The sequence below is a fragment of the Wolffia australiana genome, chromosome 14 (genome assembly GCF_029677425.1).
Source record: "Wolffia australiana isolate 7733 chromosome 14, ASM2967742v1".
In the NCBI taxonomy this organism is placed as follows: Eukaryota; Viridiplantae; Streptophyta; class Magnoliopsida; order Alismatales; family Araceae; genus Wolffia; species Wolffia australiana.
In genome coordinates, this window is record NC_135848.1 from 10546654 (window position 1) to 10570727 (window position 24074).

Sequence of the window (24074 nt, forward strand, 5' to 3'; positions counted from 1 at the left end):
ACATTCATTTTTTAATCTTCGAAAGGAGATACATACAGAAAGATTATCGATTCATCCTTCTCACCTTTTCATCTTTTTTAGGAAACCCTTATTAGGACCTAAAGGCATATCCTCTTTGTGGTTTGACCCTTGCTCATTCTATATTAGGTTATTTAGTGTTTAAGGACACTATAAATTTTACTGCATAAGTTGGTCTACCTAAATTGACTTCTCATTGATCTACCATTGCCATCATGATACTCCTGTTGCATTACTAGTAGAGGGGAGCTAAGGATGGAAGGTATAAGAAGGAAACCTTTCTTCCCTCCATAAATGGACAATTGCGACCTGAATACTTTTTCTTGATATTCCCTGGTTGCATAACCCTCGAGTTTCATTGTATACACCTGGCGAGGAAATTATTCTTTGCATCCATTTGCCATATCTCATAGCCATAGTGTGTAACTATGAAAAAAAGTATTTTGAGTGAATCAATCATAGTTATACAATGTTTCATCCTAGTCAATCATCGTCTCCGATGATAACCCTTTGTAACCAACCTTGCCTTGTATGTGTCAATGTATCCATCTGTATTGATCTTTTTCTTAAGATCCACTCATACATGATAGGTGTTATCTCTTAGTGAGTATCAACAAAGTGACATACTTAGTTTTGGTGCATGGAATGAATTTCAAAATTCAGCACTTGTTCCATCATTAAGAATTGGAATCTTGAACTCCATTATCATAAGTTAGAGGATCATCATCATTAAGGTATAATGTCTTGACTTCTCTAATAACATTATGTTAAACATATCAATCATGATGTCTTACAACTCTTCCTGAGTTATGTGGCTTCTGTTTAAGTAATTTACCATGTATTGGAATCAAGCTCCCATTTGATGAAGTAGAACCTGTGTTTGGATTTTAAATTTGTGAGAAAGTGATTTACTCCCATTGCCTTCCCATAGAAGGTTTTCATCCTCCAAGAAGATGATACTCTTTAGAACAAACAATATTTTTCTTGATGGCAGTAAAGTTAGAATCCCCATATTTATTTTGATTATCCCACAAATCTTCATAGCTCTATACTTGTTTCTGACTTATCTAGATCATGACTCTTCACCTGGATCAGAACCCCATACTTTAATATACACAAATTTTGGTTTCCTCCCATTCCATATCTTATATAGAGTGAACATCACAAACATGAAAGGTAAGATGTTTAATATATGTGCCACCACTTGGTGTGTATATCCCCAATGGAATACAAGTAAATTTGTGGAGCAAATCATAGATCTCACAATGTCCAACAAGGTGTGATTCCACCTCTCTAACACCCTCATTCATCTGTGGAGTGTAGGGGGGATACAGCTGAGTTATGATATCATTATCTTTCACTAATTGTGTGAAGTTTTTACTCAAAGAACGAATCAAAGAGCTTTACAAATGTTCCTATACTTTTCTCCAATTCATTGTTACACTTGTTGAATTTCTCAAGTGCTTCAGACTTATATTTCCTCAAGTATATTTATCAAAATCCACAGAAACTAGCAATGAAAAAAGATGAAGAACAACCACCCATTTCTGGGACATGCATGGGACCACATGCATCAATACTTATTATTGTAAGGCGCTTTGCGTGTTCTCTCCAAAATCTATTGTTTGCCCCTAGATCTATTACCTTTAAATGTTACAGTTCATTGATCAATCTTTTAAAAAGTCTTGCTTTTTTTCCAATTTAGGTTGTTTATTTCATCTCATTCTTAAAATTACAGTGTACAAATTTTGTGCATGAGTACAATATTGTTTAAAATGCATCAAATATCAATATTTTAAATATAAAAGATATGTTCATTGATTTCTAAAAATTACCCTAGACTCGTAAAACATACTTTATTTCCTAAGCATGTGAGCATCCATTTACTATTCTTATGAGTTCAAAACAAATGAAACAATGAAATTTATCCCTACTTTTTATGGTAGGCCCAACAGCACATCTTAATGAATTTTAGAAAATATTCTCTACCATAAGACACACGAACGATTCTATCTGCAAGATTGTTTTTTTCCATTTTCCTTTAAAAATAGTGCAACTAATGGTTTTTCACTCTTAAATTTGTTAGATCGTTGGCAGTATTGCGTAAGATTTATTATATGATTGTTTTAATGGAGACATGGTTTCTAAGCGGTTGATTAGTTGATTTTCTAGGACATATTACGCCGCACAAAATCCTGCAATTGAAGAAGAATCCACCAAACAAAAGACAAAAAATTAAACTGGTGACTTGTGATGTAGTCAAGCTTTGACTTCGATCAGAAATATTCTAGGTCAATCCTCAGGAATGGCTGACTTGAAATTTACTTCAAGTGTTGCGTTTAAAAGTAATTTAAGCCTCATTACATTTTTACAAAAGAAGACTTTAAACATGTAAAAAATGAAGAGAGTTAGGCATTGACTAAAATCTAGGTTATGTTTGAACTCATATGCTAGTTGTCAAATGAACTCAAAATAAGATGTAAGAGAGAAGTGTAGACTAAAAAAATCAATCCGATATAATAAATAATAAATGAAGAAAATTCAAATTGCATACCCACATTGAATTGTTTACGAGTTCCCCCTATTCCATCAGATGTTTGGTGGCTTCAAACATAGTAGAATGTCTTATAAATTGTATGGGCACATATAAATAATTAGTTTCTAATCAGTAATCGCTCCCACTAGCCATGTGCCATATTATGGGTTGTTCATTAGAAGAACAGCTCGAAAGCATCTTAAAGACTTTATTACCATATTAAGGATCTTATCGGTATTGGCAATGTGTCCTGTTACAGATCATGATACCATTCCCCTCGCATCTTGGTAATTTTACATTTTTTCTGCTCTATTTGTATCTCTTTAAATATGGATTTTGTATCTGCTCTACATTGGAAGGGCAGCCAAAAGTATCAACAAGTGATTTTGTTTGGCTCTCCAGCGAAGTCCATCACACTGTTATCTTCTCCCAAACTGTCCACCCTATTAGACCTACCTAGGTGTCAGTTCATTTCACCAACTCCCCTTCCCTCCCCTCTCGATGAGAATGCAATGTCCTCTCCGTCTCAAGTCATATGCAACATCACTCTAGATCTTTCTTGGATGATACAAACTATCAAGGTTTGTATCAGACAAGCATCTCATATGACTTGGATATCTTTATCTCCAGTGGGTGTGATCATCATGATGTTAACCAGAAGTGATAATAGGTTGTGCATAATTGTTTTGATATCTTGTAGCTCAAGGAGGTTGAGTTGTGCATCAATCTCATCATGTCACTCATTTGGGAAGGTATTATCTTCTGGGATTGGATTGGACAGATCCTTGAGAACAGTAGCCATCTGCTCAAATTATACTTAAAATAAGAATCTAGTATAGTTATAAAACAAGAGAGAGCAGAGCAGAAGTATATACTATCATTGATTATGGTTTAACTTGAGGTTTCGGACCACAATGACAGGATTTCGTTAGACCAAAATCATTCTGGAAGATTGACATTAGGGTATGAAGTAGATGTAGATGAATAAAAACGTTTTTTTTGAAGGAGATGAATATGAATGTTATTCAAGCAAAGCATCCATTACAGAGGACATTGCGGCTTTCTTAGAAGTTGTGCTTATCCGCCGGTTTCTCTTTATCATGACTCCCAGGCAAATTTATGGTCGATAATTCTGCAGTGTTTGCCATCCCTTCTACAAGTGGCCTTCCTTCCCAGTGTTCTTCTTCATTGCTGGCATTCATATTAATGCAAGCCCAGTGATCCAAATGCAGCGAGAAACAAGCTCCCAAAAATTACAGATTGATGAAAAAATGAGAAAATCTCCCAGCTACAATTATTACCCAAAAACAATATCCCCAAAAACAACGCCAAGAAGAAGAAGAGATAAATAAGTCCACAACTTCAGGATAATGTGTTAAAGTTATCTGGACCAGGATATACACTCTCCTCCATCTTCTCCTTGGTATAATTAACAGGCTAAACCAAGTATAAACTCTCACATTTACCTTGAAACCCATACATTAAACAGTATTGGCGCAGGATTGTGCAGCAAGAACTACAACAGTATCCGCCAATTTAAATAGAAAACCAAAGAGGAAGAAGAAGGTCAAAGGGGTACCTAGGAGCTGCCGATGCCGTCAATTCCCATGGCCAGCCTCCTCTTCGCAGCCTTGGCTCTGTAGCACCAGACCTCAAAGGCCTCACTCAAGTTAGGAAAAGCTAACTCCTGACGAGAACTTCTGCTCATCCACTCAGTGAGGATCTCAGCCTGGTCCTTGGATGGCAGTGCAAGCACCAGAGACACTACAGCACCCTCTATCCCTTGGCAGATCTCCCCATCCAAGCTATGGCCAAAGCTCTCATCCCCCGCTGCCGCTGCTTCCAGCCCCACTTTCGTCTTCTGGAGGAAGGGCAGCCATGCCTTCAAAAGCCGCACCCTCGCCGGCGCTGGCACCACCACAGCTCCATAGCCCACTGCCTCCAGCCCCCTACCCGCGAGCTCCACGAGCTTTGCCTTCACCTCCCATGCACTGAAGCCGAGCCTCTCACCCTGAACCAAGTCAAGGAGCACCTCTGAGGAATCCACCCAGCGGGCGACGAAGTCCTTCATCATGTCCAGCTTAGGGAGGATGTTGCAGAGCCAGTCCAGGTCTGAGAGCAAATGCAGGGCTCTCACTTCCTCCCCTGGAAGCAACGACATGGCTTCCACAAGGTTGGAGAACATGCCGCCGATGTCAGCCCTCAGCTCAGCCTTCACATCCTCGTCTCCCGCCAGCATTTCCGCCTCTTCGTCCTCTGCCAGCATGAATTCCACCTGCTCTTGGGCAGAGATCTTCAGCTCGTCATCGCCGGTGGCGGCGAAGTGGATGGCTGCCATAAGCACTTGCTTTGATGCGCTCTGCTCCACGGGCTGGATCCTTGCCAGAATGGGTGCAGCAGCAGGACCCAGCTCCATAGCAGCCTTCAGGATCTCATCTTCTTCTTCCTCGTCCCAGGGGATTGCCTCCAGGTAGTGGACGCAGCTCTGGGTGATGCCCTCACAACCGAGGTTAATGGCGGCCCGAAGGATCCCCAAAGCAGCAGCTATGGAGCCCCATGACTCCCATGGTGGATCTTCGAGCTGGTAGAGGAGCTTGAGCAGGCTGACATGGTGATCATATTCTGCTCCAAAGCAAGGGATCTCCAAGGTGGTTGAGGCACTGCTAGAAAATCGTTCTTTGAAGAACTTGCTCTTCTTCGACAGGATTGAGGAGTGGCAGTGGTATAATTCAGGCCTGCCTTCACTGTTCTTGAGCCGGATTATCACGTCGCTGGTGGCCAGATCGCCAAGCTCGCCCATGAGGCTGTAGCAGCGGCGAGGAGGTTCATACCTTGGGCAAAATCACACGGTGCCCATCATCATAAAAGAGAGAATCAATCACTGCAACAGCAGAATTCGCAGCGAATTTCAGGGACGTAAACAGAATAAAGATCGGAAAACGAGAAAAATCATAGAACCTAGAACGCGGAAATCGACCGAATACACGAGGAGCTGACAGGAATGTGGCGTCTGTATTTCACTTTCGTGCGGAGAAATCAATAGCTACTGACTTGAACTTTACACGCTGAATGCAAAATCAACATCACTGAAAATTTTCAAAACCTCACCACAATTTAGGCGAACTTAGGTTGTGCGGGCTCTGAGAACAGAAAAAAATACGGCAAAATAATCAATCGATCGATCAAGAAATTCTTTCAAGAACACAAAAAACTATCCCTGGTGAGAGGGAAAAGATGAAAATCGAGAGATTAAGCGAGACAGAGAACGCATACTCGACGATTCGGGGAATGCCACCGGCCGTTGGCGGAGATCGATCGAGGTCGAGAAGATCAGCGGCGCACAAATGAGGGCGGTACGTTCTCCCTGATGTAAGGCTCGACGATGGATGACGGATGACATACGGGACGGAAGGGCATTCCGGTCTGTTATCCATCTCAGCCAGTGATGTCGTCTGGATGACGTGACATGTTGGCATGTGACGTGTGACGGACTGTGATGGATTTTTCTAAAAATTAGGGATGTGTGATGGGATGGGAGACGGGACAAACTACATGTCACATCATGCTCGTCGCCTAACGTGTCAAGACGGATAACTGATGACGACGAACCCTAGTAAGTGGTTCTGTATCCTCCCAAGGTCAGGACGGATAACTGATGACGAAAAGGGACGGGCCCAAATCAGTCATTTGTTCTGACCCGTCTGTCACACGCCAAACCCCAGTAAGTTGCCCGTCCAATAACAGAACAGGACTGCGTGCAATGCACATTGGCTTTCATTCCTTATCCTCCCAAGGTCAGGACGGATGACTGATGACAGAAAGGGACAGACCCAAAACACAGACCTACTGAAAATTACTAGATAATTATTGTATTATATATTTTATAACATATGTCCCTTACTAGAAAACACAGACCTCATATTTTAAAAACATTTTACATGAAATGAAAAGACAATCCCCTAGAATGAAAATTACTAGATAATTATTGTCCTCTTTCTGTTCATCTTCTCTCTGTGGATCCCTCACCCTCTCTCTATTTTACCTCCCTCTTTGTAAGTCTGCCTCTCAGTCTCACTGGCTCCCTATTTCGAGTTCTATTTCCCTTCCTCTCATTTGGGATTAACATAGAACTAATCAAATGCCCAGTGATACATGCGCGACTAAATATTTTCCACAGGTATCAGCCATGGCAGCCTAGATTTGTCTTTGTTTCCTAGTATTAGCCCCTACATGAATACTAAATGTAGAGTAGCTTCAGGACGATCTTTGAGAGATACTGCCATCACTAAGCCCTCCTCTCTGATATATTTAGTCCTTAATTTCCTCTTCTCAGAAGTCATGAATCATTCAATAGCTTGGTATTACTTGCTCCCAATTTATGCCATGCAAAAGCTTCACCTTCAAAATGCACAACAGCAATGATCAACTTATCCCTTTAGTTCACATAGTGTGAATGGGAATAACTACAAGAAATATGTCCATTTCTCAATGAAGGTAATGTTAACTTGGAACAGAAACTTTTCCATGTACCGGCCAACCTTTGAGACATCAAAAAAAAAGTAATTAAAAAAAAATGTCTTTTCGAGACAAACTTGGCACTCTGTTCTATGCATTTGCGGCATGACCTTCCATAGCAGGTAATGTAAAATCTTTGAACAACTTTCAAATTTTGATATGAGATCGTGCAGGAGATTAAACACAGGATCAATTTTTTTCTACTTAACATCAGAAAATCCTCTTTTATAATCATAGAATCCTCTAGAATCTTCCAAAATCTTCTAATCCACAGATTCTGGAATTATCGGGCCTAAAAATCTAGCTCGCGAGAAAGAATTTTGTATCTTTCCTCAAATCCTAGCTCGTGAGTAACCCTTGCATAAGTGCTGCCAGGGAAGGTTGTACCTGGAAAGGAGATCTGTCACTAGCAAACAGATGTTATAAACACATTTTTCTAGCTCTTCTGTGGGGCGAAAAAATCAAGGGTCATCACCTTAAAACTACACACCAAATCCTGGGAAGTGGTTCAAACTCTCAATTTACTTATCAACCTGAGTACACCTTCGCAAGGCAATCTCTATGCAGCTCAATAAAGACCCTGATATGATTCCCTCAGAATAATAATGATTCGCGCCCAAATTCCCAAGAATACGAATTCAATACAAGGAAAAGTTGAATTACCAATTTGCAATACTCTGAGTCCAGACGGGGATTGGAGTCACATACAATGCAGCTCCAATTCAAGAGAGAGAGAATAGAGAAGAAGATCAAAAGAATGATAGAGAAGGAAGGAAAAACTCGTCGACGAGGCGGATGGCTCTATTCTCCCTCTGAGGAGAATGTTCCGCTCAGCTGCTGCTCACCAACGACTTCAAGAAGTGGGTTTAACTCTCTTCTCCTTCTTATTTATCGGTGGGGTCATCCGCGTATGAGCTGCCCTGTGAGTGACCGACGTGGCAGCAGCGACTCTTCTCTTCTTTTTCCTCTTTTCCAGATAGGTACGAGGGGGACCCGTATCAATACTCCCCTTCCCCAAGACTAAATTGTCCACAATTTTGAAGTTGGGGAACTGTCTTTCCATTGTAGGAAAGTCCTCCCACGTTGCTTCACATTGTGGCAGATTTTGCCATTTAATGAGTAATTGCATACAGTCTCAAAGTATGGCTTCTGGAATAACCTCCCATTCCCAATCAGCAGAGAGATTAGTGGTAAAACCGTGTGATTTTCACCTAGCACCTTGCGGAGATGTGACACATGGAAGACGGGATGAATTGCTGAAGTTGGAGGAAGATCTAGTTTGTATGCAACTGGTTCTATCTGTTGTAGAATTTCGTTCTGTCCAAAATTTCCCCCGATGTTGCCCGCGCCCGCTCCCCCCCTCCGGCGACCTCAGATAACCATCCCCCAACATCACATCAAATTGGGGTCCATCTAATATAGGAATCTCCAATGTGTTCAAAATAGCAGGATTGATTAAGTTATGGGTAGGTCCTCCATCGATCAGGACTACCACATTAGCACCTTTGATTGAACCCCACATTTTTAGGTCTCCCGTAGCTGACTGTCTTTGTGCCTGTCTCAAGTTGACTCTTGCCAAGAACAAGGCCCCTTGGGTGATTGGTTCTTAATCAGTCTGCATCAAATCATCTTCTTCTACCGGATCACAATACTCTGGCGATTCGTCACCTTCTCTGATCAAAATCAAATTTAGATTCTTCCTGCAGCGATGGCCTGGAGTAAATTTATCATTGCAGTAATAACAGAGGCCTTTGTCTTTCCATTGCTGGTACTCTGAGTCAGTGATTCTCAAATTTCTTTTTCTCCCTGATCTGTCATATTGACTATTTTTGGGGTTGCTCTGAGAATTAGAGTGCTGTGAGACATAGTTGCTATTCGACTTATGCTGAGTGGTAGTAACAAGAGTTGCTTTAGTGGAGTAAGACATAGTAGACCTGGGTGCTGCCTTAGTGTCTTGTGATAACTCTGCATACGGTGGTCTCAACTGCCATGCGCTGTATAAAAGGCCTAAATCAGTTTCTGCTCGCAAGGATAAATCCATTATTTCTCTTAATCCGTAAGGTCTGTATCTGAGTACTTCAGTCCTGATTTCTGGTAACAGCCCTCTTAGATAGGCACTTTCTTTGATTTCTGGGGCAACTAAAGGTAACTGAATAATGATGGCTTCAAATTCTGTCTTGTATTCTCCCACAGAATTATTTTGTCTGATTTCAAATAATTGCTGATGAAGCACATGGATGGTTAGAGCATATCTCCCTTCAAAATGATTTTTAAAATTACCATGTCACCATACCAAAATTCTCCTCAGTATGGATAAACCAGGTTAGTGCTGAGTCGTCCATGTGTAAGGCTATCAGATGGAGTTTATCATGTTCTTCCATAGGGTGAAGACGGAAAAATCTCTGGACGCACTTCAGCCAAGCTTCAGGCTGATATCCTGAAAAAACGGGGAGATCTACTTTTTAAATCGACTGTCAAAATCCGTTCGTTTCTCAGGGTGTAGAATTGGTAATTCTGTGTGTGAATTGGAACCAATATTGACCGGTGATTTGTTCTTGAGCTGAGCCGACATGCTAGCTATTTCCTGCATAATATGGTCTAACACCTTTGTAACTCTGTTCTGGTTTGCTTCGACCCTGAGTGACAGAGCTTCTAGCTTTTCTTCCAGATCGGCCATGAATACCAGGAATTCTTGGCTCAAAATATAATTTGTGACGGAATAATATTTGAAAATTAAGAAACTGATATTTACACAATTGCTACTTGAAATTTCGTTGGCTTATTGCACGATATTTCAAATAAAAATTCAATCCGTCAGAAAATCTTCGCAACGTTAATTCACAGAATCAGGGCTCTGATACCAAAATTGTTAGAACTCCGTAGTTATCTAACAATAGAATTACTTCCAACTACTCAACTTCCCTCCCTCTTTGTATCAGACTGACAACTTGAAGAACCAAATGTACGAATTCGGAATGTTTGGGAGACAACAATAAGATTGAGGAAGATTCGTAACAATAAAAGAGGAAAGGACTCTCCTTATTCAGGAGAGGTTTCTGCCCGCCGAATCGGTCGAAGGCAGCCGCACGATGGAGGATCTCTGTCGTCGAGTTCTTGATTACTTCTTCGATGCCTCCTCCCGCGGTGGTCTCCACCTATTTATAGCCTTGCACCCCTTTATTTGAATTTCTCTGTTCCCGCCTTATTTCAAATCTCCACGCACATGTGGATCAGCTTGCACGTGGCGTGTTCGTGATTCTTCTTTTCTTCTTTTGGTAAGTCCTCAAGAGATGTTTATCAGACTGACTTATGAACCTTCCTCAAACAGGAACAGTCTCTGACTATAGGGCCGAGTATGAGGATTTTCCTGCATTTTTATCTCACTTACCCTCTGATGTGCATGAGACAGCGTATCTCAAAGGATTAAAACCTGAGGTCAGAATTGAGCTGAGTAAGATAAACCCTACAGAATACAGGAAATTATGGATTATTCTATAGAAGCTGAAAGCAATCTCCAGGTCCTGGACAGCAAATCCACAGGAAGGTCAAATGAAGTGACCAATTCAAATTCGAATTATACTACCAGACAAGGATCTACACTTGGTCAAGGAATGAGAAATTTGAATGCAAATCAGCCCAATAGAATCACAACTCAACCTACTGCCACAGAGAATGATGTGCGACAAAGCAAACGGAAGTTAACCCGCTTCTCACCAGAGGAATTCATGCAAAGGAAAGAAAAGCGTTTGTGCTACAGCTGCAATGAAGTCTATATGCTGGGACACAAGTGCCAAAAGAAAATAAGTATCTACATGTTGCAAGAAGAAGAGGAAGAGGAAGTTCTGCATCTAACTGAAGAAAATTTTATGCAGCTGGACGAAAGTCCGTTTGATGGTGGAGAACTTATGGCCATTCAACTGTTGTTAGTGTATCACGCCCAAAGGTACATGGATCCTTGAGGTTATGGGGTTATATCAATCAGCACAAAATTAAAGTTGTGAACAAGAAAACAATACTTCTTAATCATGAAATGAAAGAGATTACAGGGTTTTATAGGGAGCCCTAATGGGCTGACTAGAGATAGGGCCCTTAATGGGCTAACAGGAGAGAGAAAAATAAAGAAACGTAATAATCATATCAACACTCCCCCTCAAGCTGGAGCGTGGATGTTTTCCACACCCAGCTTGGAACAGAGCTCCTCAAACCTAGGGGCATGAAGCCCTTTGGTGAAGATATCTGCAAGTTGTTCAGCGGACGGAACATATGGCGTGCAAAAATCTCCCGATTCAAGCTTCTCTTTGATGAAATGGCGATCGATCTCAATGTGCTTTGTACGATCATGCTGAACGGGGTCATGAGCAATGCTAATCGCCGATTTGTTGTCGCAGAACAGCTGGACAGGGGAGATAACTGGACACCATAGCTCACGAAGAAGCTGGGTAATCCAAAGTGCTTCACACAGACCATGCGCAAGGGCACGGAACTCCGCTTCAGCACTTGATCGGGAGACCACTTTCTGCTTCTTGCTCCTCCAAGTAATCAGATTGCCGCCCAAGAAGGTGCAATATCCAGATGTGGACCGACGATCAACCACAGAGCCAGCATAATCTGCGTCGGTGTAGACTTCGAGACGCAGGCCGGTATGGCGACGAAACAATAGTCCACGGCCAATGGTGCCCTTCAGGAAACGGAGGAGACGATGAGCAGCATGAAAATGGCTCCTGCGAGGAGTCTGCATAAACTGACTCAGAACACCCACTGAATATGCAATGTCCGGACGAGTGTGGGTGAGATAAATCAGTTTGCCCACAAGTCTTCTATATGGTCCAGGCTCAGCAAGCTCCTCATCCGCATCGGCACCAAATCGATGGTTCGCATCAATCGGTGTCGAAGCAGGCTTGGAGTCCTCCTTTCCAAGCTCACAGAGAAGGTCCACCGTATACTTTCTCTGACAAATAAAAATCCCGCTCGAAGAATATGCCACCTCTATACCAAGAAAGTACCTCAACGGGCCAAGATGGCGAATAGCAAATTCTGACGAAAGATACATAGCCAGCTCCGTAATGGTCGCCGTATCATCACCCGTAAGAATGATGTCATCCACGTACACAAGAAGAATAGCGACTCCCCCTGACGTGGAATGGTGGTAGAAGAGGGTGTGATCTCCATTACACTGACGGTATCCACGGCGCTTCATGGCCATCGTGAAACGACCAAACCATGCTCGAGGAGATTGCTTCAAGCCATATAGTGCTTTCTTCAGGCGACAGACAACAGACTTTGGAGACAACGGCACTAAGGAAGTGTAGCCAGGAGGTAATGCCATGTAGATCTCCTCAGTCAAATCACCATGCAGAAAAGCGTTCTTCACATCATATTGCTGCAAAATCCAGCCACGATCCGCAAGGGCCAATAAGATCCGCACCGTATTCAGCTTGGCGGCGGGGAAAATGTCTCCTGATAATCAATGCCATGCTTCTGAGTAAACCCTTGCGCCACAACCGGGCTTTGTGCCTCTCAATAGAACCGTCGAATTATGCTTCACAGCATACACCCAACGGCGACCCACTAGATGCTTCCCGGCCGGGACAGGACCCCGATCCCACGTCTCATTGTGAGCAAGAGCATGATGCTCCTCCGCCATAGCCTGACGCCAATGCGGAAAGCGAAGGGCAATGTCCACCGTCTTTGGAAGGGAAGTGGCATCAAGTGAGGTGAGAAGGGCATGATAGGATGGTGAGAGACGGTGAGATGAGATGGATGCCTCTAATGGATAGAGAGGAGAAGAAGAGCGAGGCGAGGGCAGCACGGCTAATGAGGAGGTTTCTGGAGGGTGGAGGAAGAGGAGGCGGGACAGCTGGAGAAGAAGAAGCAACCCGAGGTTTTGACGAGCAAGAGTAGTACCGTAGCGTTTTCAGGCGGGCAGCGGCGTATAGGAAGCGGTGGAATCAAGAAGTTTCGGCAGAAGAGGGAATTCAGCAGCAGGGACAGGAGTCTCCACAGGAGGGACTGAGGCGGCGGCGGAGAAGGGTCGGAGGCACAATCTCTGGAGGAGCAACAGGAGGAGACACTTCTGTCGGGGCGAAGAGGGACTAGAGACGGATGACGGAGGAGATGGTGGAGGAAGAATTAGGAATTCAAGTGGATCGGATGGAGATGTGGACGATGGTGGTTCTGGAGAAGAGGAGGAATAGTAGGGAAGAAATTCATCAAACGTGGCATCTTTGGTGACGACAAACCGACAAGAGGGTGGATGATAGCATAAATACCCTTTTTGGGTGAAAGAATAACCAACAAACACACATTTGATAGCACGAGGATCCAGTTTATCACGACCAAGTTGATGGTTAGGCGCATAGCAGACACATCCAAATACACGAGGGGTGAGATTAGTTCGGAGAGAGAGAGTGGGAAAGACATGCTGAAGACGGCCAATAGGAGTGGAATAGTCAAGCACTCGAGACGGAAGGCGGTTGAGGAGATGGATGGCGGTGGACGGCTTCCCCAAAAATACTTGGGCACATGCATATGGAAGAGAAGGCTCCGAGTCATGTCAAAGATGTGGCGGAATTTTCTTTCGGCAACGCCATTTTGCTGGGGTGTATAAGGGCAAGAGGTTTTATGGATAATGCCTTTGTCTCGAAAGAAAGTGCTTAACGAAGTGTTAACGTAGTCTTTAGCATTGTCGGAGCGGAAGAGACGAATCGATGTAGAAAATTGAGTCTGGACAAGTGAGTAGAATTGAGGAATAACACGTGATATCTCCGATTTGTTCTTTAAGAAATATGCCCACGTGAAACGAGTTGCATCGTCAATGAAGATGCATAGCCATCGAGCCGAAGTGCTGTGAATAGGGGATGGTCCCCACACATCGGTGTGAATAAGGAGAATGGGGTCAAAGAATGAGAAGAAGAGATAGGATCGTAGTGCGATGATGTTTCGCAATTCGACAAGCATTACAAACAAAGCGGTCCACAGAATGGCCTTGAAAAAGTTTGGGGAAAAGGCGATAAGAGTAGCAAAGAAGGATGGCCGAGGCGTCGATGAAGAAGCCCTGGCGCTCGTGGGAAGTCGAAGGGAAACTGCAGCAGCAACAGCAAAAGAAGTCGAGCAGTCGAACAAGATAGAGCCCTCATGCTCCTCAGCAATGGAAATCGTCCTCCCCGACACCTTATCACGATAAAAACATGAAGTAGGAGAGAATGTAAGGTCTTGGTTCAAGTCGCGAACAAGGCTAGATAAGGAGAGAAGATGATGAGTAAGACCTGGAACATGAAGAACTTTAGGTAGATGCATAGAAGAGGAAATAGCCACACGTCCAATACCCGCCACGGTGAGAAGATCGCCAGAGGCTGTTTTGACTTTGGAGGATCCAGGGACGGGTTCATAAGTCACAAAGGCTCTTGGATTAGGAGTCATGTGGGCGGTGGCACCGGAATCAAGGAGCCAAGTAGAAGAGAAAGGAGAATGGCCAGAAGGGGATGGAGGTGTAGGAAGACCGGTGGACATACCTGCGTGGGCCAAGGAGCATGATCCCACGACTGGAGGATCCAGCAATTGGCGTAGACGTTCCATTTCTTCCGGAGTAAAGCTGGCGGGTGAGGGCGGGAGAAGACCATATGGCATAGGTACTTGACCGGGAGTAGGCACGGGAACGGCAGCAGGTGTGACAGTAGCAAGGTTACTCTGCTGCATGCATTTCCGTTGAAGCTTGTAGCACGTCTCCTTAGAGTGACCTCGCTTCTTGCAGTAATTGCAAAACAGCGAAGGATCACCCTTCGGAGAATCCTCCGTCCGAGCAGTCTGACCACGCGGCAAAGAACTGGGTGGTGTAGTCGTCGATGGGCGCGCAGACGAAGAGGACTGAGCTACAAGTGCCGAAGCCGAGTTCTGGGCCTGCTGAAAGCGAGATTCTTCAACCCTCACACTGCGGAGCACATCCTTGAAGGTAGGACCAGTCTCCCGATGTATAAGCTGAGCCCGTACCGCTTCATATTCCGGGTTCAGTCCCATAAGAAACTGGAAAACCCGAAGTTGAAGAGTATATTTGCGGTCCACCGAATGAGGGTCGGGCGGCATGTAGTGGTCAATCTCATTCCACAACGAAATGAGCTCCGTACTGTACTCCATGATAGACCGGTCTCCTTGACGCAGGTTGGCGGCCCGCTGCACCAATTGCGTGCAGTCGCAATGTTGTGCTTCTTGGAGTGGCTCTCGAGTGCCGCTTCCCAGACCGCCCCAGCCGACTCTAGAGACAGGAATTCACCTTTAACACCGGGTGAAATACTGTCCAAGAGCCAACACTGAACTACCCCCTCAACGTCCAGCCAGTCATAATACTTGGGATCGGTCCGGGGTGGTCCGTCTTCTAGAAGATGGCGCATGAGACGCCCCTTTAAAGTGATCTGGACGTACTGGCGCCATTGCAGAAGATTAAATCCAGTAAACATACCATCCGGAGGCATCCTAGGCAGAGAGAATGGCCCAGGAGAGGACGACCAATTCCCGGGCTCAAGAGGCACTACAGCTGCATGTGGCATAGATACCGGCGTCGAGTCTGGCGTAACAGTAGAGGTCTGGGCTTCTGGCGAATCAGCAGCAACCGGATTCGTCATTGTAGAATCCGGTGGCTCAATCAAAGTAGATCACAGTCAAAAGGTGCTGAACCAGCCACAAGAAACAACTGCACCGAGCGGTGGGATCTGCAAGAGCTGATGGCTCGACTGAGACAGATACACGGCGCGGCGGATGCGGCTCGCGGCACGGACCGAGGCAGGTCGATGCGGACCGAAGCACGCGGCTGTGCGCGGCTGGCTGCTGCGCGCCCGGGAGGCTTCGCGCGGCGGCGGCGTCGCGGCTGGCAGCTGCGCACGGCGGGCGGCTGCTCACGCTGGGCGGCTGTGCGCGGCGAGCGGCCGCGTGCGGCTGGTTGCTGCGCGCGCCAGGAGGCTGCGCGCGGCGGGCGACCGTGCGCGGCTGGCAGCTGCGCACGGCAGGCGGTTGCTCGCGGCGGGCGGCTGGCTGCTGGGCGTGGCGAACTGCTGCACGCGACCCCCGGTGCAGGATACAGCGGACGGCGATGGACCGGAGCGCGAGATCAGGCGGTCGTGAGAACCGCCAGAGATCGGAGCGCAAGGTCAAGCCCAGGAAACCCAGATTAGGGTTAGGGTTAGGGCTCTGATACCATGTGAACAAGAAAACAATACTTCTTAATCATGAAATGAAAGAGATTACAGGGTTTTATAGGGAACCCTAATGGGCTGACTAGAGATAGGGCCCTTAATGGGCTAACAGGAGAGAGAAAAATAAAGAAATGTAATAATCATATCAACAAAAGTGTTAATCAACAGTGGGGCTTCTTGTAGCTTCATATGTCAAAAGTTGATTCAGAGGATCAAGGACCAAGTTCAGCCCTACAAAGTACTCTCAGTTATGTTGGGCGATGGGACTCAGCGATAGACCACAGGAATTTGTACTAATGTTCCTATCAACATGAAGGGATTCTGCTTTGAGCACAACCTTATTCCTTTTGTATTGGGTAGCGTGGATGTCATGTTGGGGGTTTCCTGGCTGAGAACATTGGGGTGCACTGCAATCAAGGCCAACCCTGAGCTGAATGGGTATAGGCCTTCTGCATTTGAAGATCAGCAAGCACACGAACAATGGATTAATTCATTCAAGAAGGCCAATTGGTTGAATAAAATGGCTTTTACACCATCAACTGAGGTATATTCCTTAAATCAAGACCCTTATCTTAATTTGTTACAAGATGCATTTCCTTCAGTGTTCCAAAATCCAAAGATCCTACCTCCCAAAAGAGATTGTGATCACCAGATACATTTGATTCTGGGTTCATCTCCTGTCAACACACGGCCCTATAGGTATTCCCACCTTCATAAGAATATTATCCAAAAGTTGACCCAAGAGTTGCTGGACACCCTGGTTATCCGACCTTCAAACAGCTGTTTGTCTAGTCCAGCTTTGATAGTTAAAAAGAAGGATGGTGGTTACAGAATGTATTGACTATTGAGCATTGAATCACATCACAGTACCCATTCTATATCCCAAACCAATAGTGGAAGATTTATTTGAGGAGTTGCATGGAATGGCTGTATTTTCAAAACTGAATTTAAGGTCTGTTTATTATCAGATAAGGATGCACATCATAGATACTCACAAGACGGCCATCAAGACTCATCAAGGGCACTTCAAATTAAATGTAATGCCTTTTGGTTTGACAAACGCCTCAGCCACATTTCAATCCTTGATGAATAATATATTCAAGCCATATTTGAGGAAATTTGTGTTAGTATTCTTTGACGATATTACGATTTACAGGGTCGAACGACCACCAACATGAGCAGCAGCACTTGACGCTGGTATTCGCAACCTTAGCAGAGAATCAATTATTCGTGAATCCGCAAAAATGCCAGTTTGGGCGCAAACACATTGAGTATTTGGGACATGGAATATCATCGATGGGAGTATTTCCAATCAGCTCCGTCCCGAGAAAGCTACGAAAAATGGTAAGTTGCTGGAGAGAAAGCTCGAAGAGGAGAAAGATTCAGCGTTCTTAGCTTCCAATCCAGCTCCTTCCGATGGTAAGTTGTCGGACGTTTTCTCGAGCTCAAGAAAGCTCTGATACCATGCTAAGAATAGAAACGAGGGGAGCTCTTAGGGCAACATAATCAAGAACACAAAAAAGGGTGATTTCATTTCATAAAAGCATGATATTTATACAGATGGCCGTGTAACGGCTAGTAGGGGCGTATCACGTGCAGTACTCAAGTGATACGCTCTAACACCTCTTACCACCCAGAAACAGATGGTCAAACTGAAGTTACAAATCGAAGTTTAGAATGCTATCTCTGCTGTTTCTCTTCTGAATGCCCCAAACAATGGACTAAATGGTTACCTTGGGCCGAATATGGTTACAATACATCATATCACTCTTCCATTAAAATGACACCTTCAAGGTAGTCTATGGTAGGGACCCTCCAACATTGATCAGGTATGGTTCGTCAACATCTCCCATTGAGTCGTTAGACCAACTGCTCCACGAGAGAGGTGCAACCATCAGTTTGCTTGAATCACATCTCTCAAAGGCACAGGAGTATATGAAAAGGCAACAGGATAAATACCAAAGGGACATTCACTTTCAAGTTGGTGATTCAGTTTATGTCAAACTAAGACCATACAGGATGAAGACATTGGCTAAACGTCATTCTGAGAAGCTCTCTCCAAAATACTTTGGACCGTACAAAATTTTACGACAGATTGGGCCCGTTGCATACAAACTAGACCTTCCCCCAACCTCAGCAATCCAGGCCGTCTTCCATGTGTCACATCTTCGCAAGGCCTTAGGTGAAAATCATACGATTTTACCACTAACCTCTAATCTCTTTGCTGATTGGGAATGGCAGGTCATTCCAGAAACAATACTGACATACAGATTCAACCATGACTGCATGCAAGTGCTCGTGAAATGGCGAAATTACCACCTTGTGAGGCCACGTGGGAGGATGTCCCAACAATGGGAAGACAATTTCCCAGCTTCAAAATTCAGGACAATATTGTATTGGGGAGGCGAAGTATTGATACGAGTCTCCCTCGCACTTATTTGGAAAAGAGGAGAAAGAAGAGGAGAACCAGATCTGCACGTCGGACGACTCTCAAGAAGACCCTCAGGTGGTGACTCGCCTATAAATAACAAGGGGAAGAAAGTCAAATCGAGATTTCAGTTGGCACCATTCAGCTCAAGTAGGAGATCCTCCTTCTCGGCGGCCGACGAGAGCAATCCGCCTCGTCATTACCTCGTTCCTTCCCCTCATTTCTAACCTTCACTTTCTTGCACCGTTCTCTTCGTCGAATTGGATTTTTCTGTATTGGTTCTTCTATTCTTCTGTCTGGATTCAACGGATCTCCTGTTCGGATTTACGGCACGGAATTGCTTCGCATATTGGGAAGATTGAGCTCGAGTCTATATTCTTGGCCGAGATCGTATCAAAATGTAAACAATACTGTCCTTGAAAGTTGCATCCATAGTCATCATGCACTAAGTCATGTGTAAAAGAATTAACTTCACGAATCACATCAATTTATTATTCAGATTCTAATGTCTTAGATGGGAAATTGAAAATTGGCCTCATCAGGAGGGTGGAGAAGATGTCAGTAAGCTTGGCGGATGATAATGACGACGATGGATCGTCATCTTCATCGATGGAAGATGGTGACAGTGACGATAACGGGTCAGGAAACCAGATGATGATGATGATTCATCATCGTCGTCGTCATTATGGACGTCGAACCCTAGATTTTGCCAACAACACTGAAGTTGTTTATCCTGCCTGCATCGTAAACCGACAACCACATCAAGAATAGCTCCTCTCTGCTTGAAATTTATGGTATGCTCTTTTTATCTTTTTTAGAAAATGAAGAAGGAATAGCTACATCCGTGCTCACTTTCTTTAAAGTACAGCTGACGGTCATCCCAATTCTAGATCCGCACCAGGGCCTTCATATCAGGAATTTCAGCATTTTCTATCTTTTCCCCTCCTCTTCTTCCCTTGGTCTGCCGACGGATGAGGTTCTAATTCTGTCTCAAAGACCTCATCACAGCAAGAAATAAGATCTGAATCAAAATTGATTGTCATTTGCTCCTTCATTCGTTTAATTAAGCCTAATCGATCTATATACCTTCAAAATTGGGAACTTTTTAAGATTATTCGATATCTAGACAAACCTTGCAGTAGGAGATAAACCAATCCGCAGTTTGGAAAAAGGAATTTTAACGCGGAACCCCCAAGTCGAGATAACAGTTGGTGAATGCAAATCATTCGATGAAACTCAAGAGAAAAAGAACACCATCAGTTAAACGAAATTAAGCGCACCTTGTGAAAGCCGCAAGCAGCTCACCCCTTGGGCGAGAGAAGGAGAGGAGAAAGATAGAGGTAAGAGAGAGAGAAATAGAGAGAGAGAGAGAGAGAGAGAGAGAGAGAGGGAGGAAGGAAGGAAGGGAGGTGAATAAAAGAGGAATAAGGAAATTCGAGGAAAAAAATAAGAAAAAGAAATAGCGAGGAAATTCAGAAACTCATTATTCGGAATTTTATTAGACAGTAAATGCGAATATCACACATAAATTCAACAAAATTGGGTTAATCCAACGAAATATGGATAACTAAGCCTGAAATTTGAAAATTGAATATTATTTCATGCAAACAAAAGAGAATATCGGTGGGCTGTGTACAAAAGCTTGAATAGGCAATTTGGTAAACGCTCAAACACTTCAAAAAGGATTTTGAATTGTTGAGTAGGTCTCAATTGAGTTCAATAAGTTGATGCTCGCTCATACCATTTTTTTAGGTCGAACACCTTGAACGTGTTCGGTCAAATTCCCGAAAGAGAGTTGAATACTCAAGAGAGAGACAATTTATTTATCTTTATATGATTTTATGTCGTTTTATAGGTTTTAGGAAATGAAATCAAGGGGGAATTTCTGTCGAACGCCCGTAAGGTGTCGGACAGAATGCCCGATCGAACTCGATAGTGTGTTTTTAGAAGTTTTTAATTGGAAAAACCAAGATAGAAGGGTTTTTCTATCGAACGCCCGTGAGGTGTTCGACAGAATGCTCGAAAAAAAATCCGAATCAATATTTTTAGAAATATTATCAGGATGATAGGGTGGAACTTAGTAAAATTGAAAATAATGATCAAACACAGTAGATGTTCGATAAAATGCTAAAATGAGTCCGCGGTGGAAAATTCTCAGAAAACTTGAGATCTACCAAGATTGTTCAACAAAATGTGTATGAAATTAACTGAAATTAGGAACTTACCGGATGTCTGCAGCAGCTGGGAATCGCTGAGGGATCCTGATTCCCCTCCGGCGGCGTCGTCCTTCTGGTAAGTATCCCAACTTCCTCCTTTCACTCTCGATTCTTTCTCCCTTCAGATCGCGGCGCTGTCACCGCCGTCGACCGAGAGAATCGAAAGAAACGATGAAAGAACAAAGGAGGATCAATCCTCCCACTCTAATTTTATTTCAGAAACGTGATTCAGCATTCGGTGGAAAGATGTTCGAATTGGGGGCCTTCGGGGCCTCTGTAACTGCTTGGGGGGGACCTCCCAGGCCGTTGGATCCTTAATGGTCCCTCTCACCGGCCGAAAACGGCCGTTGGATCCTTCATGTGATTTCGCCGCCACGTCAGCAGCCCCGTCAGCCGCCACGTCATCGTTCTATCTTCTCATTTGTCCACGCCGGGTCCCGCGATCCGCATCAGCCTGAAAAAAAGAAAGAAAGAAAAAATATAATAAACGGGGATAGATCTGACCGTACGATCTTCCTTATGAAGATCCGACGGATGAGATCATATCAGCCCTTTTAAACTGACATGAAAAGACACGGGCTTCGGGCGAGGCTGGCTCAAAGCCCGGTCCCAATTTCCTTTTCTTTTCTTTAGATCGCGGCTCGTTGGGCCGCAATGACATGCTGACTCTGTGGCCCGGCCCACGGCGATTTTAAAATATGTTAGAATTTAAATCCTATATTGAAAACTTTTAAAAGAAATAGCACTATATAAATATTGGCGCATCGCTACAAGTGAATTGATTAGTGCAATACATCTAGGTCAGTAAAAGTTTGCAAGGTACCCCACCTGGTAGATGTAGCCGGGGCGTTCGCTGGCCTGCCCTGAAATATTTTTTTTTCTTCAATTTAATTTCTCTCTTCTACTTATTTTATCCAACTTCGTTTTTCTTCCATGCAATTGTATAGGTAAGAAAATAGAAAATATCTTTTAAAAATATTCTTTTAAAACATTAGAAAATGTTTTAAACATGTTTTTACTAGGAAATTCTTAAGTATGTAGAACATACATAAAATATGGCATTAAAATGCAATTTTAATCACTTGCTCTACTCAATGCATGAAATGCAAATTTCTTATAGAATTGGAGAAAATGCACCTAAAATGCCCCCAAAATGACTTTAAAATATGTATGATTTCATGGCACATTTTGGGTCTATCAAAGGGTATTGGGCAAGGTGGTTTGAGAATGAACAGGCTTGTTTTGTGTATTTTCCCTCATTAAGTACAGTTGTTAATGCTTTTCTATAACAATATGTTAAGGTGACATTTCCCTGATGAATATATACATAGATAACATGGAAAATTAAAAAAATCAAAGTCATAGTACATCCTCTTCGCTGGATATATTTTGTGCCCATCACTTAGTAGTTATTCTGGATTTTTATACAACATGCATTAGTAAGTAGTCGATTTTCTGAAGTTGTGCATAGAGCCCATGATAAAACTATTTTGAACTTTTTCGTAGTAAATATATAATAATAATATTTTTTTCTCATATAAAAGTCATATTTTAAATGATAAATATTGCTTTAACATGAGTGCATATTATTGGCAAGCGATTAGTCATGGATACCTTATCTTTTTTAAATTGGTAAGGGACTAGTAATGGGCACAGTTTTTGGCGTTTTTGAATTCCAAATTTTAAAGAAAGTAAAAGACATATTCATTTCTCGAATAAATATAGTCAGATTCTATTTTACTTTTGCATTCATGATATCTGATACAAAGACATATTCCATATTCTTTTGCGTCCCATGCCAATGTCCATCTTCATGGACCATGTTCTCAAGGTTGATGAATTAATAAATCATGAGGAACTAGAGTGTTGAAATCTGTTAGCCTAAATACTTTTTTACTGTAAGAATCATGTCTTAACTTTGTTTGTAAGGTTAGAAAAGGATGCAACAAAATGTATGATATGTAGACTTAGTGTATTGAAATGACAGCTCTTGCCCCCTTGATATATCCATCATTTTGTACCCAGTCTAGGCAGCGGTGAAGTAAAAATGTATGCCCCTAAGAGTTAAAAGAAAGAGATACAAAGAAAAAATATAATAAAGGATTCAATATTTCAAACTTAATATAACATGGCCCAATCTTTTAACAACGAAAAAAGTCAAACCACAAAATATCTTGGAAATATTCTACATCATATCATTCCCATTAAATCTGTAGTTTCAAACCCTTCTTCCAAAGTAAGATGAAAATTCACAAAAATCATTTTAGGTTTAGATAAAATCACCCAGATTTACATCCATAATCTTAGACATTCATTTTTTAATCTTCGAAAGGAGATACATACAGAAAGATTATCGATTCATCCTTCTCACTTTTTAATGTTTTTTAGGAAACCCTAATTAGGACCTAAAGGCCTGTCCTCTTTGTGGTTTGACCCTTGTTCATTCCATATTAGAATATTTAGTGATTAAGGATATTATAAATTTTATTGCATAAGTTGGTCTACCTAAAACTACGTCTTGCTAACACCTAAAAATTGACTTCTCATTGATCTACCATTGCCATCATGATACTCCTGTTGCATTACTAGTAGAGGGGAGCTAAGGATGGAAGGTATAAGAAGGAAACCTTTCTTCCCTCCATAAATGGACAATTGCGACCTGAATACTTTTTCTTGATATTCCCTGGTTGCATAACCCTCGAGTTGCATTGTATACACCTGGCGAGGAAATTATTCTTTGCATCCATTTGCCATATCTCATAGCCATAGTGTGTAACTATGAAAAAAAGTATTTTGAGTGAATCAATCATAGTTATACAATGTTTCATCCTAGTCAATCATCGTCTCCGATGATAACCCTTTGTAACCAACCTTGCCTTGTATGTGTCAATGTATCCATCTGTATTGATCTTTTTCTTAAGATCCACTCATACATGATAGGTGTTACCTCTTAGTGAGTATCAACAAAGTGACATACTTAGTTTTGGTGCATGGAATGAATTTCAAAATTCAGCACTTGTTCCATCATTAAGAATTGGAATCTTGAACTCCATTATCATAAGTTAGAGGATCATCATCATTAAGGTATAATGTCTTGACTTCTCTAATAACATTATGTTAAACATATCAATCATGATGTCTTACAACTCTTCCTGAGTTATGTGGCTTCTGTTTAAGTA

At 42.9% G+C, this 24074-nt stretch overlaps 2 protein-coding genes across 10 annotated transcripts; both read right to left on the reverse strand.

Moving 5' to 3' along the window:
- Positions 1-3992: 3992 nt before the first annotated feature.
- On the reverse strand, positions 3993-21141 carry LOC144712457 (BTB/POZ domain-containing protein At3g05675-like). Of its 9 annotated transcripts, none has more exons than XM_078586753.1 (4): positions 19960-20103; positions 5828-6952; positions 5663-5694; positions 3993-5385 (listed from the first exon to the last, which is right to left on the reverse strand). In XM_078586753.1, the coding sequence occupies exon 4, from the start codon at positions 5352-5354 to the stop codon at positions 4134-4136; it is 1221 nt and encodes a 406-aa protein (XP_078442879.1). In that variant the 5' UTR covers positions 5355-5385; positions 5663-5694; positions 5828-6952; positions 19960-20103; the 3' UTR covers positions 3993-4133. The 9 variants fall into 9 exon arrangements, with proteins under 9 accessions (XP_078442879.1, XP_078442877.1, XP_078442873.1 ...); XM_078586751.1 differs by having other exon boundaries at positions 3993-5435; XM_078586747.1 differs by lacking the exons at positions 5663-5694; positions 19960-20103 and adding an exon at positions 20905-21141.
- Positions 12984-15229, reverse strand: LOC144712491 (uncharacterized). The gene is made up of 3 exons (XM_078586789.1): positions 14581-15229; positions 14054-14430; positions 12984-13115 (listed from the first exon to the last, which is right to left on the reverse strand). Exons 1-3 carry the CDS (start codon positions 15197-15199, stop codon positions 12984-12986), a joined length of 1128 nt encoding a protein of 375 aa, XP_078442915.1. The 5' UTR covers positions 15200-15229.
- Positions 21142-24074: the final 2933 nt, after the last annotated feature.